Here is a 14,582-nt window from a genome sequence, read left to right on the forward strand (position 1 = left end):
CTTCATTGAGGAAATTGACTTAACGAGCTGAAAAAGGTAGTCAATTCAACATATTGTTCTGTTCACTTTGAACTTTGAGGCGACAGAACTTTCAATCTCGAGCACCCCATTATTTTGTGGCTCTAAATTGTAGAGAATTTTGTCCCCTTTCCAACGGTATTAAATTTTTTGAAATCTACACAAGTCTTCCTTGAGGAAATTGACTTAACGAGCTGAAAAAGGTAGCCAATTCAAAATATTGTTCTGTTCACATTGAACTTTGAGGCGACAGAACTTTCATACCATCTCAAGGACCCCATTATTTTGTGGCTCTAAATTGTAGAGAATTTTGTCCCCTTTCCAATGGTATTACATTTTTTGAAATCCGCAAAAGTCTTCCTTGAGGAAATTGAATTAACAAGCTGAAAAAGGTAGTCAATTCAACATATTGTTCTGTTCACTTTGAACATTGAGGCGACAGAACTTTTAAACCATCTCGAGGGCCCCATTATTTTATGGCTCTAAATTGTAGAGAATTTTGTCCCCTTTCCAACGGTATTAAATTTTTTGAAATCCGCAAAGGCCTTCCTCGAGAAAAGTGACTTGATGAGCTGAAAAGTAGAAGTAAACAGCATTGTTTACAGCTAGACTTGTGAGGTTTAGCCTACTATTCACATGGCGCATGTATGCAACCTGAAATGCGCGTTTTGCCCTATAGGTATCACATCAAGCCTTCTATGTTCATACTACATATACATATGTTCTAAGCGCACTGATGTAATCAGTGTAGCCTCATCTTTGCAGCATAAAATCATGAAATGAGATACCCACCTATCATGGCATCTGCACCTTGCTGATAGACCTGTGGGAAATGTTACAAATAGTATTCGCTGCGCCGTATGTCCATGTCAAAAAACCACTTCTTCCTGCGCTGATTGGGTGGCGACAGTAGCGCTATATTCCGGCCAGGCATCCGCTTGGAGCGCTACTGTCGCCACCCAATCAGCGCAGGACGAAGTGGTTTTTTGACATGGACATACGGCGCAGCGAATACTATTTGTAACATTTTTACACAGGTCTATAGAGTAATTGTCACGTTGGCGAAAAATCATTCTGCCAACTTACTAAAAATCCTTGCTTGTGCCAAAGTTATCAAAAAAGTCTCGTTTTTGTTAAAAGTATAAAAAAATCATAGCTTTTGTCGAAATTGTCAAGAATTTGCGGATTCGGATACTTCTTCAATTTATCACCCTACAGAATCCATTTTTCCAAATTCGGCCCCAGGTCTTCACAATTTCGTGTTAAAAAGTTCCCTCTGTATTTTCAAGGTCGCATGGCAGTCTACAAAGCCAAAATAATCAAATTGCAACTTTGGAAGCATTTTCTGATAGTGAAAATTTCGAAAATGATCGTTTTGAATTTGGAAGTTGTGTAACTGAGGAGGTAAATTGGAAGTATTGAGCGCTCAAAACTTTTAAAGCTCTCTGGAGGCGGAACAAAATGCTCTACTGAAAAATGAGGTGAAAGAAAATTGTAGAGAATTAAATTTCCAATCGACTTAATGTCATTAGTTTTTTTCTAGGATGCTTAGTTTTCGATATAGGTATTTGCAAAAGAAAGTATCATTTGGGGAAAAATTCAGCGCTGAAAACTTTTAAAACTCTCTGGAGGCGGAACGAATCGTTCTACGGAAAAATTAAATCGAGGAAAATTGTAGAGAATTAAATTTCCAGTCGACATGATGTCGTTAGTTTTCTTCTAGGAGGCTTATTTTTCGATATATTTGCAAAAGAAAGTAAAATTACCCCATCTTGGAATCAAAACTCACTTTTGCCAAACTTGATAGTCATACCGCAAGGATATGGCAACTTGAAAAAAAAATTTCTCATGGAATCCTATTTAGTAGTCTTACTCAAGAGCTTGACACACCTTGTGGCGTTTTTTTCATCAACGCACTAGGCGAAATCAGTTATTGTCGATTTTCTCGAAACTTTGTCCAATGGCAAAAGTGAGTGTTGATTCCAAGCTCCTCAATTGTCAAAAAATACATTTTCTTCTGACGTTATCGTTATCGAAAGAGTCCTAATGTTTTATGTGAAAATGAACAAAAAACCCTGTTGTTAGCCAACATTTTAAAAATTCCTATTTTTGCCTAAAATAGTATAAAAAAATCTCAACTTTTTGTGAAAATTGCCAAAACAGCACCTTTTTTTTTTTGCCAAAATGATCCAAAAATCTCATCGCCAGAATAATTGTCAAAAGATCTCGTTTTAACCAAAATTGTACAGAAGTTTCTTTTTTGAAAAAATGATTCAAAATCCCACTTTTCATCAAATTTTTTAAAAAAAGTCGTGTTTTTTTGCCATTAATGTCGAGAAATACATTTTTTTTGACGTTATCAAAAAAGTCCTAATATTTTTTACAGACATGGCCTATAAGCTTTGTTAGTAGCCAAAATTTCGAAAATGCCTGCTTTTGCCAAAATTATCTTCAGAAGTCCTTGTTATGTTTACATCATAATGCACGTAATGATCAAAGTTAACATTATGACAATCCTAAGTCGTTTTTTAGTTATACTGTGCGAGGGGGGGGGTGCGGGAGGGACGGAAATTCCGCTCAAAGATTTTTTTTGGAGCCATCATAATTTTCCAAATCTGGGAACAGGGCCATCTCGTCTATCTTACCTGGGAATACCCTTTAAAAACGACAGATCGAATTTTCATCTGTGAATTTTGAATTTTTTTTCTATCCTTATTTCACGTTGCCAACCTACATTTTTAATGGTTAATGAAAAACTTTCTCCGGAGTTCACGATATTTCTGTCCACCATGTAGTCTATAGGTAATGTAGGCAGGTGCACGTTTTTATGAAATATTACTTACAACTAATTAAATATGTATGTATTTGTACTTATAAGATATACTGTAGGCATATTATGTTAGGTAACGCATTATCATTAATATATTTGTATTTAAGATGACTGAAATTTTAAATAAGCTATGTAGATACCTATGAAATGCTCACAAGACGTAGGTAGTGAGCACCAATCAACTCATTTACTTGTCCTGATATTTTTCACATTCTTTTACATAAATCTTATCCGCTTTTATTGTTACACGACACATTGTCTGAACAGCCATCGCAGAAACAGATATCGAGCATTTTATCGTCAGCTTTGGGATCTTTTGCCTTGCATGCATCAATAACGTTTCGTATAGTACTTGTTGTCCCGTTTTTACTAGTACATGCTTTCTTTCCATCTTTTTCAAATTCATCTGCTGTTGTAAGATACTGTAAAGAAATCAGCACTACTATTGCACCGATGAAGAACTTTTGCAGTTTCATTTTCGCTGTGTACGCTTGTGATGACTGACGCGGAATGGAACTGGAAGAAAAATGAATTGTAATAAAACGAATTTTCTACACGTTGGGTTGTTGCAGTTACCTACTTGCAGTAACAAACTACTAGGTACAACTTAAGCTCAAACTGAAAAATCCGTTTCTCCATCGCTGTATTTATATGCAAACCAAACTACAATGTCGCAAAAAGTAACGCAACATTGATTTACGACGGTGCATTTTTTATGCAAGTTGGTGATAATGATTTTTTTTTCATTTTCATGTAATAAAAAGTAAAGCGAACAAGAATTAAGTAAATTAAATTTTTACCCAAATAGTTATTCATACACGTGCAGTTTTCCTTAATACCTACTGATAAGGAGGAAAATACGTGCAAAATTCGAGCTATTTGAATGATAACTTGATGAAATAGTGCTAAAAAAGTCATTTAGAAAACGGACAATTTGCTGACATGTGCTGAAAATATTATGCAACAGCTCCTACATCGTATGATATTTTTCACCTTGAAATAAAAGGTTTATGGTCACCTTTTCTCATTCAAAAATTGTACAGGAAGTGCAGAGGGTATTCCCAGGTAAGATAGGCGAAATGGCCCTGTTCCCCAGATTTGAAAAATCATATTATAGATTATTGTTGGGTACCTGTAAAAAAATTTTCGAGCGAAAATTTCTCCTCCAGTCCACCCCTCTTGGACTGTATAGCCAAAAAAAACGAGTTTTTGGCGAGAAAAATTTTGTATCCATAAGTAGTGAGAAGAAAATTCTGGTACCACGTGGAATGTGTAGGGGAAGCATGGACCTTTCATGACGATTTTTTTTTCAAAATTTTCAAACTCAAAATCAGTAATTGCAGAACGTACAAATTTCAATTTCAATTTTCGCATGCACACGTGTTCAACGACAAATCTTATCAAAATGAAAAGACCATGAAAAAACTCCTAAAATTGTACTAAAAAGTCATCTAAAATTCTTTCTAAATCACGCATTATCATTAATATTTAAGATCACAGAAATTTTAGATAAGCTATTTGTAATCGAACGATATTTGTACCGGGAATAATATTTTTACTGCCACTTTTCTTTTTCAAAAATTGCACAGGAAGTGCAGAGGGTATTCCAAGTGTTCCCAGATTTGGAAAATTATGATAAATTATTGTAGGTAGAGTGCCAACCCTTGAAAAAAAATTGCCAAGAGCACCCAGCGGGATAAATTGGCGTTACTAAACTTTTCTTTAGGGCAAAACGCGCATTTCAGGTTGCATACATGCGCCTTGTGAATGGTAGGCTAAACCTTACAAGGCTACCTGTAAACAATGCTGTTCACTTCTACTTTTCAGCTAGTCAAGCCAATTTTCTCGAGGAAGACCTTTGAGGATTTCAAAAAATGTAGTTCCGTTGGAAAGGGAACAAAATTCTCTACAATTTTGAGCCATAAAATAATGGGGTCCTCTAGCTGGTTTAAAAGTTCTGCCGCCTCAAAGTTCAAAGTGGACGAAACAATATGTTAAATTGCCTACCTTTTTTAACTCGTCAAGTCAATTTTCTCAAGGAAGACTTTCGCGGATTTCAAAAAATGTAGTACCGTTGGAAAGGGGATAAAATTCTCTACAATTTCAAACCATAAAATAACCGGGTCCTCGAGATGGTTTAAAAGTTCTGCCACCTCAAAATGCAGAGCTGACAGAACAATGAGTTGAATTTTGCCGCATTTTTCTGCTCCTTGAGTCAATTTCCTCAAGGAAGACCTTTGAGGATTTCAAAAAATTTATTACCGTTGGAAAGGGCACATAATTCTCTACAATTTAGAGCCATAAAATAATGGGGTCTCTGAGATGGTTTAAAAGTTCTGCCACCTCAAAGTGCAAAGCTGACAGAACAGTGAGTTGAATTTTGGGCACAAAATTCTCTACAATTTAGCACTGTTGGCAAAACGAAATTAATTTCGTTTCGTTTTTCATAACGTTATGTAAAATGGAACAGCAATTCGTTTCGTTTCGTTTTCGTTATGCCTCTGATTTTTTTTCGTTACGTTTCGCGTTATGCCTTTTTCTATTTCGTTTTTATTTCGTTTTGCCTACTTTTGCTCAAATTTTTTCGTTTTCATTTCGTTATGCATTAAAATAACGTTATGCCTTATGGAAACGTTTTACCCTATGATAACGTTTTGCCTTACAATAACGTTTTGCATTGTAATAACGTTTCTAGAGTTTTAAAACAACTTCTGTGAAGTAATCATTGCATATTACTAGCAAAGAATACCATAAAAAACGAAAAAAATGGGGAACAAAACGAAAAAAAGGTGAAACGAAATGAAAAAAAGGTGAAACGAAACGAAAAAAGGTGAAACGAAAAAGTAGGTAAAACGAAAAAAAAAACGAAAAAAACGTTTTGCTTCTCGAAAATCCGTTTTCAAAACGAAAAGTTTTGAAACGTTTCGTTTTCGTCATAACGTTATTTTCTTGGTCTGTATTTCGTTTCGTTTTCATTTCGTTTTCGTTTCGTTTTGCGTTTTTTTAACGTTTTACGAAACGAAATAATTTCGTTTTGCCAACACTGCAATTTAGAGCCATAAAATAATGGGGTCTTTGAGATGGTTTAAAAGTTCTGCCACCTCAAAGTGCAAAGCTGACAGAACAATGAGTTGAATTTTGGGCACAAAATTCTCTACAATTTGGAGCCATAAAATAATGGGGTCTTTGAGATGGTTTAAAAGTTCTGCCACCTCAAAGTGCAAAACTGACAGAACAATGAGTTGAATTTTGTCGCATTTTTCTGCTCCTTAAGTCAATTTCCTCAAGGAAGACTTTCGCGGATTTCAAAAAATTTATTACTGTTGGAAAGGACACAAAATTCTCTACAATTTAGAGCCATAAAATAATGGGGTCCTCAAGATGGTTTAAAAGTTCTGTTGCCTCAAAGTGCAAAGTGAACAGAACAATATGTTGAATTGGCTACCTTTTTCAGCTCCTTAAGTGAATTTTCTCAAGGAAGATTTTTGCGGATTTCAAAAAATTTAATATCGTTGGAAATGGGACAAAATTCTCTACAATTTAGAGCCATAAAATAATGGGATCCTCATTATGGTTTGAAAGTTTTGGCATATCAAAATGCAAAGTGGGCAGAACAATCACTAGCTTGAAGCCTACAGAATGTAAGGGGAATCAAGATCCGCAACCACTTATACACTGTGTGACGTCAGAGCGTTTTGTCCTTTACCGTTTCCATTCCCCTCGGCCTGCTGTTGCAAAAAGTAACGCAGCACTGATTTACAACAGTGCATTTTTCATATAATAAATTTGTGATTTGTTTTTCTCATTTTCATGTAATAGAATTGAATTAAATTCTTACCTAAATAGTTATTCGTACCCGTGCAGTTTTCTTTAATACCTACTGATAAGGAGGAAAATATGTCAAAAATTCGAGCTATTCAAATGATAACTGGGTGAAATATATATATAAAAAAAAAACATTTAGAAAAAGGACAATATTGTTGGCATGTGATGAAAATATTATGCAACAACTCCTACGTTGTAGGTACAAAGTATGATATTTCTCACCTTGAAATAAAAGGTGAATTTTACAAGAGTCGTAATCGAACAATATTTTTACAGCGAAAAATATTTTTTACGGTCACTTTTCTTTTTCAATTTTTTTTTTTGATGTTTATAATTTTTAAGTAGATTATTACATCCTACGCGAAGAGGTTTATATCAAGTTTGCTAGGTTGTGTTTTTTAATTAAAGCGATTAATTTTGCTATTTCAGAGGGGTTGTCTGGAATGTAGGGAGAGTTTTCATCTATTTGAAGACCTGATCAGTCTTGGTGTAGATGAAGGCAGTAGAATAATAGGTATCGGACAGATATGGGTTCCGATGAGCAAAATTGGCATGTGGGCTTGGGGGCTTTCAAGTAGAGGTGGTTGTGTGTGATTTTGGTGTGCCCAATTCTTAGTCGTGTTAAGATGACTTCTTCAAGTCTGTCTAAGTGGGGGAGGTTTGTCCAAGGATGAACTGATTTTTTATGTTGAAAGAGCTTGTTGGCTGTTTGTTGAGACCAGAACTTTTGCCAATTTATGTAGGTAGGTATATATTTTGTGTGAAAACAGATTTGATGTCATCAGCTGTGATGATGATAAGGGGGGGGAAGAGTAGTTGCAGATTTTGCATAAGTACGAGTATCAACAGTTTCGTTTCCAGTGATTCCAATGTAGCTGGGAACATAATAATATATAAACTGAATAATAAAGTAGGAGTTTTGTACCTAGCTCAAATGATTTTTTATAGATATTTTGAACAATAGGGTGATCAGAAAATGAATTTTGTATAGAAATCAATGAACTTAAGGCATCACTCTGGATTAAAAAATGTTTGTTATCTGAATCAGAGTTGAGTATATCACAGAGGCAGTGATAAATAGCAATCAGTTCAGCAGAGAAGATGGAAGAACAATTTGGAAGTTTGAAATTTAATCTGTTCAGATAAGATCAGAGTAAATAAAATCACTAAAATCAGATGTCTGTTCTGAAACGATCAATTATTTTCTGATCTACATACATAAAATCAGATAACATCGGATCCAGAAAATTTCAGAATCAATCCGATCTGATCATAGAAGAAAATGATCTAATCACATCAGATCTGTTCGGATCCGGATGTTTCCTGAATTCGATTTGATCGGATTGAATGTGCTCAGATCTGACCAGATCCAGTGGATGAGAACTGATTGGATCAAGTCAGATCTGAATAAATTTGACCAGGCCTGATTGATCAGGCATATGATCAGATCCTTTAGGTGTGCTCTGATTGTATCTGATCCCAGCCCGATCAGATTCAATTATTTTTTTTCAAGATTAAATCTGATTGTACAAGTCTCATTAGCATTGATCAGTTTCTTCAGGGTAGACACAATTTAATCTGTTCGGATAAGATAAGAGTGAATAAAATCAGATATCTGTTCAGAAAAAATCAAGCATTTTCTGACCTAATCAGATAACATTGGATCTAGAAAATATTCAGAATCAATCCGATCTGATCATGGCAGAAATTGACCGTATATCATCAGATCTGATCGGATATGGCAGTTCCTGAATCTGATTTGATCTGATGAAATGTGCTCTGATTTGATCAGATCCCATGGAGGAGACTGATTGGATCAAGCCAGATCTGAATAAATTTGACCAGCCCTGATTGATCAGACATATGATCAGATCCATTAGGTGTGCCCTGATTGTATCTGATCCCAGCCCAATCAGATTCATTTTTTTTTTTTTTAAAGATTAAATCTGATTGTACAAGTCTCATCAGCTTGATCAGTTTCTTCAGGATAGACATGATTTAATCTGTTCAGATAAGATAAGAGTGAATAAAATCAAATATCTGTACAGAAAAAAATCTCAGAATTTTCTGACCTAATCAGATAACGTTGGATCTAGAAAATATTCAGAATCAATCCGATCTGATCATAGCAGAAATTGACCTGATCTCATCAGATCTGATCGAATACGTAGGTTCCTGAATCTGATTTGATCTGATGAAATGTGCTTTGATTTGATCAGATCCAATAGACGAGAACGTCAAGAACTGATTGGATCACGTCAGATCTGAATAGATTTGAGCAGGTCTGATTGATCAGATATGCCTGGAGAGCCTTGATTGTATCTGATTCAGGCCCGATCAGATTCAATTATTTTCTTCTGAGATTAAATCTGATAATATAAGTCTCATCAGATCCTGATAAGTTTCTTTAGGATAGACAATAGACAATATGTTTTGATCTACATATTCAGATAAGTGCATATCAAGTCAGATATGCTCAGATATGGCCAACAAATTTCCTGATCTGCTCTGATGTAATCGATTGATGAAACAGGTGTGATCAGACCTAACTATATTTTACCAGATTGAATAACTTTCTTCAGAGTAGGTGATGAGAACAAGTTAGATTCCATTGGATTAGATTGGACCTACAATGATCAAATCAAATCTGATTCAAATCAACTTTCAAGTGCAGATCTGTACCTTTAAAAAAAAAAAATTGCGTCATTTTATATTAAATAGGACCAAAGATTTTTTTCAAAAAAAATATAACCATTTTGCTATTAAAAATGAGATGAAAATTTTAAATAATTTGCCAATAATCAGAAAATCATCTCGACTTGATGAAATATTTTTAGTTAGGAATTTTTCCAACGTGCTCTTTTCGAATCAACTTTTTCACTAGCAGGTAATAATTTTTTCTGTTTTTCTCCATTTTCAGCTACAAACAACGTGCGGATAAATTATCGAAAAAATTCCACGACCGATTAGTCAAACCATCCGATTCGGTAGTCTACTGGACAGAATACGTGATCAATCACGAAGGCGCTTATCACTTGCGATCAGCAGCAGCCGAACTTCCATGGTACCAGTACATTCTGCTCGATGTGATATTATTCTTATTTTTTACCTGTTTCCTGGTATTATTCGTGATGAAAAAAATAATTCAAACTTTAGTCAGCACTTGCAGAAGGCTTATTACTACGAATAAAGTTGTTAGTCCTGCATCAAAACCAACACGAAATGGTATCCATTTAAAAACCACGTGATGATCGTAAAGCCTAGGTATATAAATTACGTACTTTAGTGTGCCTTTGTTATCTACTTATTTATTTTGATCTCATTTTGTAATGTTCCTTGCGTTAAAATACGCATACATATGTAGGTACCTATACCTTACCTACCTACTTAATGCGGAATCATCTTATACGTTAAATCTTACATGATGAATGTTAGACGTGTTAACATATTCTTACATTTTCACTTGTTAGTAGGTAGAGTAGAGAGTACCACTGTAAGTAGGTAGTGTGTTCGTATGTGTGTGTGTACCGTGTACTGCCAAAAAAAAAAAAATACTCGTACATCTACGTTTGTTATTTCAGCCTGTTTTTAAGTACCTAGCTCTACGTCTTATTAATTAAACGAACTAATTTTCATTTTTATTTTAAACATCATATAAAGGCGTATAACTTTTACTTTAATTTGTAACTTTCTCTCTTATAGTTATACTCGTTGGCATTTTTCTTTATTGTGTTAAATTTTTAAACCGTCGAGTCAAAGTTTACAAACAGCTGACAAACTTTTCGTATACACCTTTGAAACGGTGTAAAATTTCCTCCTTCAAAAGTCTAACTTGTTGGTGGATTGCTGCTATTTGAAAGTGAACTGAAAAATTACTCAACTTTTCCAGCTGTGTTGGTGTTTTATATACGTTAAGTATAGTGATGGAGTTTTACCTTTTTTCTACTACTTACAGGTCGAAAGTTACCGTGTACCGGATCGAATTCGATATTATTAGAGTCGTAAATGGCTGAAAATTATTTATAGCGAATGACTGTTACCTTTATCATTGCGTACTTAGGTATATATTGATTTATTGAATAAAAATTACGTACAAATGCGAACTACTCGTTCTACTCATTTAGTTTTTTTTTAAGTTGAGTTTTTCTCGAAGTATGTATTTGATGATTATGGACTAATCCGAGAAAATAACCTGGTGCATATTTGCTTAATTCATCACAAAAAGAGAACTTTCGTTTTGCTTACTCCTGGAAGGCAATGAATGCAACTAATTAGATATAAAGTATTGCATGGTTGCGTTGTGTTTCTTACAAGGGGATTTCTCGAGAGCTATAAAAGGGTATTCTCGAGTAGAATAATTAATGTAAAACGAAATGCCCTTTATCTGGGATTTTGGATTTTTAAAATTTTTATTGAACATTATTGTTGGATACCTCTAAAAAAATTTCGAGCCATTCTGAAATCTTCAGAGTGATTTTCGATTTTTTCAAAACTATAAAATTTCTCGAGAAGTGTTATGAATATGAAATCAATTAGGGCAGCTATATGAATCGAGTTTTTGCTCATTTTCAACCTATTAAACACGTTTATCCATATTTGAGCCAATTTCTGCTTTTTTTGGCTAAAATATCAAATTTCGTAAAGGAAAAAAATCAAAATTTTTCTGTTGAGAGAAAATTTTTTACAACTTCTATTTTTGACTATTGCTTACAACTAACACTCCGGATTCAAATTTCACAATTTCAAGCTATTCTGGATCCCACTCCCTTCCCCCCCAAAATAACTGCAGAAGAACATCTTGGATTTGAACGAGAGAAGAAATGGATTTTAAAAATATGTTCCTAAATCAGTCAACATGGTCAAAAGACTACATGTGGTTAGTTTGAGGGTGTTAAATTCTTGTTTTGTGGGAACTTTCTCAAAACTGGAAAATTTAAAGATCCAGTGAGGATCACAGAACACCTTGAAACTACCACCGATCGATTATAGAGGTCGAAAATGGAATATAAAGCCAACTGCAGCGCTCTACATACCTTCATTTAATCAAATTCTAACAATTTTGTAAAATAAATCGAGTAATTTTTTTTAGTTTGCCTAAAATTGAGTATTTTCATATGCTTTTTTAAGCTAGATCAGAAGGGTATTCTGAAACTCCCATGACAAAAACTTTAGATGCAGAGGTTCATTTTTAGATCTTCGGCATATTTTTGAAATTTAAAAAAATTCAAAAGTAAAGCTGTTTTAGGGGGCAATTTTCAAACGTTTTCATGGAATTAAACTTGTTTAGGTGGTTACCGCAAAATTTCAGGAGTGCTAATTTAAAAATTAATTTTTCATCTACCTATAAATTAGAAAAATTTCAGAAAATGTGCAAAAAATGAAATTTTCAAAGAAGATAGGTATGTAATATGTATGTACCTATGTACAAATAACGAGCGATTTTATCGAAAAATAAGCAGGTAAGTAATTAGCGACCAAAGTTTGTTGTAGATCCCTGTAAGTTTCTTTTTGGCTCCTCCAGAGTAATTTTGTATTTCTGGAGAAAATCGAAAAACCGCTAGAGGTTCCATGAATGGCCCAAAACTAGTACCTAGTTCTTGATGTGAGAAAGTTGAATTGAGAGAAATAGTTCACATTATAGTTCACTTTCTCAAAAAAATTTATGTTTCATGAAAATATTTTTAAAATGGTCCTTCAAAAAGGTTTTTTTTTTCTAATTTTTAAATTCAAAAATGAACTTTAGTAGGTACCTATCGAAAATTTTGCTTGCGGAGTTTTTAAGACATTCTCATTCTATTTCAAATTGGAGGATGCCAATTCGAAAGGTTTCTTTATAAGGAAGAACTATTCACCAAATAAAGTTATCTATAAATTTGATAATTTTCAGTCAATCTGTCATTTTATCGAGCTCTTTCCTAAAAAATTTCACGAGATTGTAACATAACCCGATATCGATTTTACAAACCATGCTTAGATGATGTTTAAAATTTAATTCATCTTTGGCTACCATTCCAAAGTCATTTAAGACGTATAGGTGGGTCCCTATGTACATACTTACTTACATTATGAGAAAATTAGGTACCTACCTATTGTCCTTCGTTTATGTGATTAAGATATTGTGTAGATAATGTTTAAAATGTATCCTTGGATACCACCACCAACTAATTAGAGCGGGAAAATAACGTAAAAAAGCAGCGGCAAAAAGGAAAAAATTGGCACATCAATTTTTTCTTCGGGAATGTGTTCGGATGGACCCTCTGAACCACCAAAAAAAAGCCGACTCTCCTATCCCTGGAGGAAAATTTTTTAGGGGGCTGAAACCGGTTCCGATTCACGTTTTTTGCGTTTTACTCCGTAAATATTAGGTTTTTGAGAAAAACTACCATGACGAAAAATGTTCCCCTTTCAATTCTCGACAATTTGATGCTACGCTCGATATCCATTGCTCAAGGGGGGTGTCCAAAAAAAGGGGTGGAAAGAGTAGGTGTTTCAAAAAAGGTCAGTCCAATAAATTAATCAAAATTACCACTTAAAATCATTCGTTTTGGCTCAAATTTTTTTTACAAAGTCTACTCACCCAACTACTAATCAAACTATCGTTGGTTTGTCTTCAACCCTCCTCGGGGGTTCGTGAGGGTTGCTTGATTTTTCAAGTAACACACTACTGAATCATATATTTGAAAAACAAATCTGGACGTGCGATATATCGAATAGTATGTTTTCGAGGTCGCTGAATACGAATATGAACTCATTTTTTGCATACAACCCCTCAAAGCCCCTCTGTGCCCCAAAATGGGGGTCAAAATTTTGAAAAATCGTGAAAAGTCGAGTGATATATCGAATGGTACGTTTTCGAGGTCGCCGAGTGCGAATATGAACTTATTTTTAGGGTCCCACCCCCCAATGTCCCTCTGTGCCCCAAAATGAGGGTGAAAATTTTGAAAAATCGTGAAAAGTCGAGTGATATATCGAATTGCATGTTTTAAAAGTCGCTGAGCACGAATATGACCTTATTTTTTGGGCCCAACCCCGCACAGCTCCCAACTGCCCCCAAAAAATACCAAAATTTTGAAAAAATGTGAAAAGTCGAGTGACATATTGAATGGTATGTTTTCGAAATCGCTGAGTACGAATATGAACTTATTTTTTGCCTACAGCCCCGCAAAGCCCCTCTGTGCCTCAAAATTAAGGTCAAAATTTTGATAACTCGTGAAAAGTCGACTGATATATCGAATGGCATGTTTTTTTTTAAAAAACACGAACTACGAACTACTAATTTTCGATGTTTTCTTACATAAAAAAAAAATGATTTCATTTTGTTTTCGATTGGTAGCCAATACAGTAGACTCCCGATTATCCGACCTAATCGGGGGTGTAAGGTGGGTCGGATATCAAAAAAGTCGGATAATCCAAAATTGATGTTTTAAGCGTAAAAATGAAGTGCATAAGCTTGTGACGACAAGCTTTCATTCAGAAAATCAAGTTTTGGCTCAAAACAGGAACAAAGAATCGAAAAAATATCTAATAAACAAAAATAACGTACTTTTGTACATAAGACAATGAAATACTGACTCAAATTATAATTTTTTGAGATAAGTTGGATCGATTTCAAGGAAAATAACACTGTTAGAATACAAAATGCTGAATCCTGCATCATTATTTACACTCCAAAATCAAAAATTAGATGTTTTTTGGATTATCCGACCTTGGTGGGTCGGATAATGCGAAAAGTGAGTCGGATAACCTGAAAGTCGGATAATTGGGAGTCTACTGTAAAAAATGAAATCGAAAACTTTACAGGAAAACAATCGAAATGAAAACACTGAGATAGACAAGAAGATTGACATTTTACCTACTAAAGACATTGAGGATAATTTTGTGGCGTTAGTATAAGACGTTCGAATAGTAA

At 34.4% G+C, this 14,582-nt stretch overlaps 1 protein-coding gene and 1 long non-coding RNA gene across 4 annotated transcripts in view; one reads left to right on the top strand and one right to left on the bottom strand.

Annotated features, from left to right (window-relative positions):
• The window catches only part of LOC135847148 (UDP-glucosyltransferase 2-like), a 53,277-nt gene extending 42,501 nt beyond the window's left edge, over positions 1-10,776 (top strand). For all 3 annotated transcript variants that reach the window (XM_065366584.1, XM_065366583.1, XM_065366582.1), the window contains exon 6: positions 9,594-10,776. In XM_065366584.1, the coding sequence (XP_065222656.1) occupies positions 9,594-9,921 (328 nt within the window). In that variant the 3' untranslated portion in view covers positions 9,922-10,776. The remainder of the gene's footprint in view (positions 1-9,593) is intronic.
• Positions 2,863-3,641, bottom strand: LOC135847157 (uncharacterized). The gene is made up of 2 exons (XR_010559092.1): positions 3,429-3,641; positions 2,863-3,364 (listed from the first exon to the last, which is right to left on the bottom strand). It is a non-coding gene; the product is annotated as an uncharacterized LOC135847157 (long non-coding RNA).
• Positions 10,777-14,582: the final 3,806 nt, after the last annotated feature.

This window comes from Planococcus citri, chromosome 5, assembly GCF_950023065.1.
Source record: "Planococcus citri chromosome 5, ihPlaCitr1.1, whole genome shotgun sequence".
NCBI lineage: Eukaryota > Metazoa > Arthropoda > Insecta > Hemiptera > Pseudococcidae > Planococcus > Planococcus citri.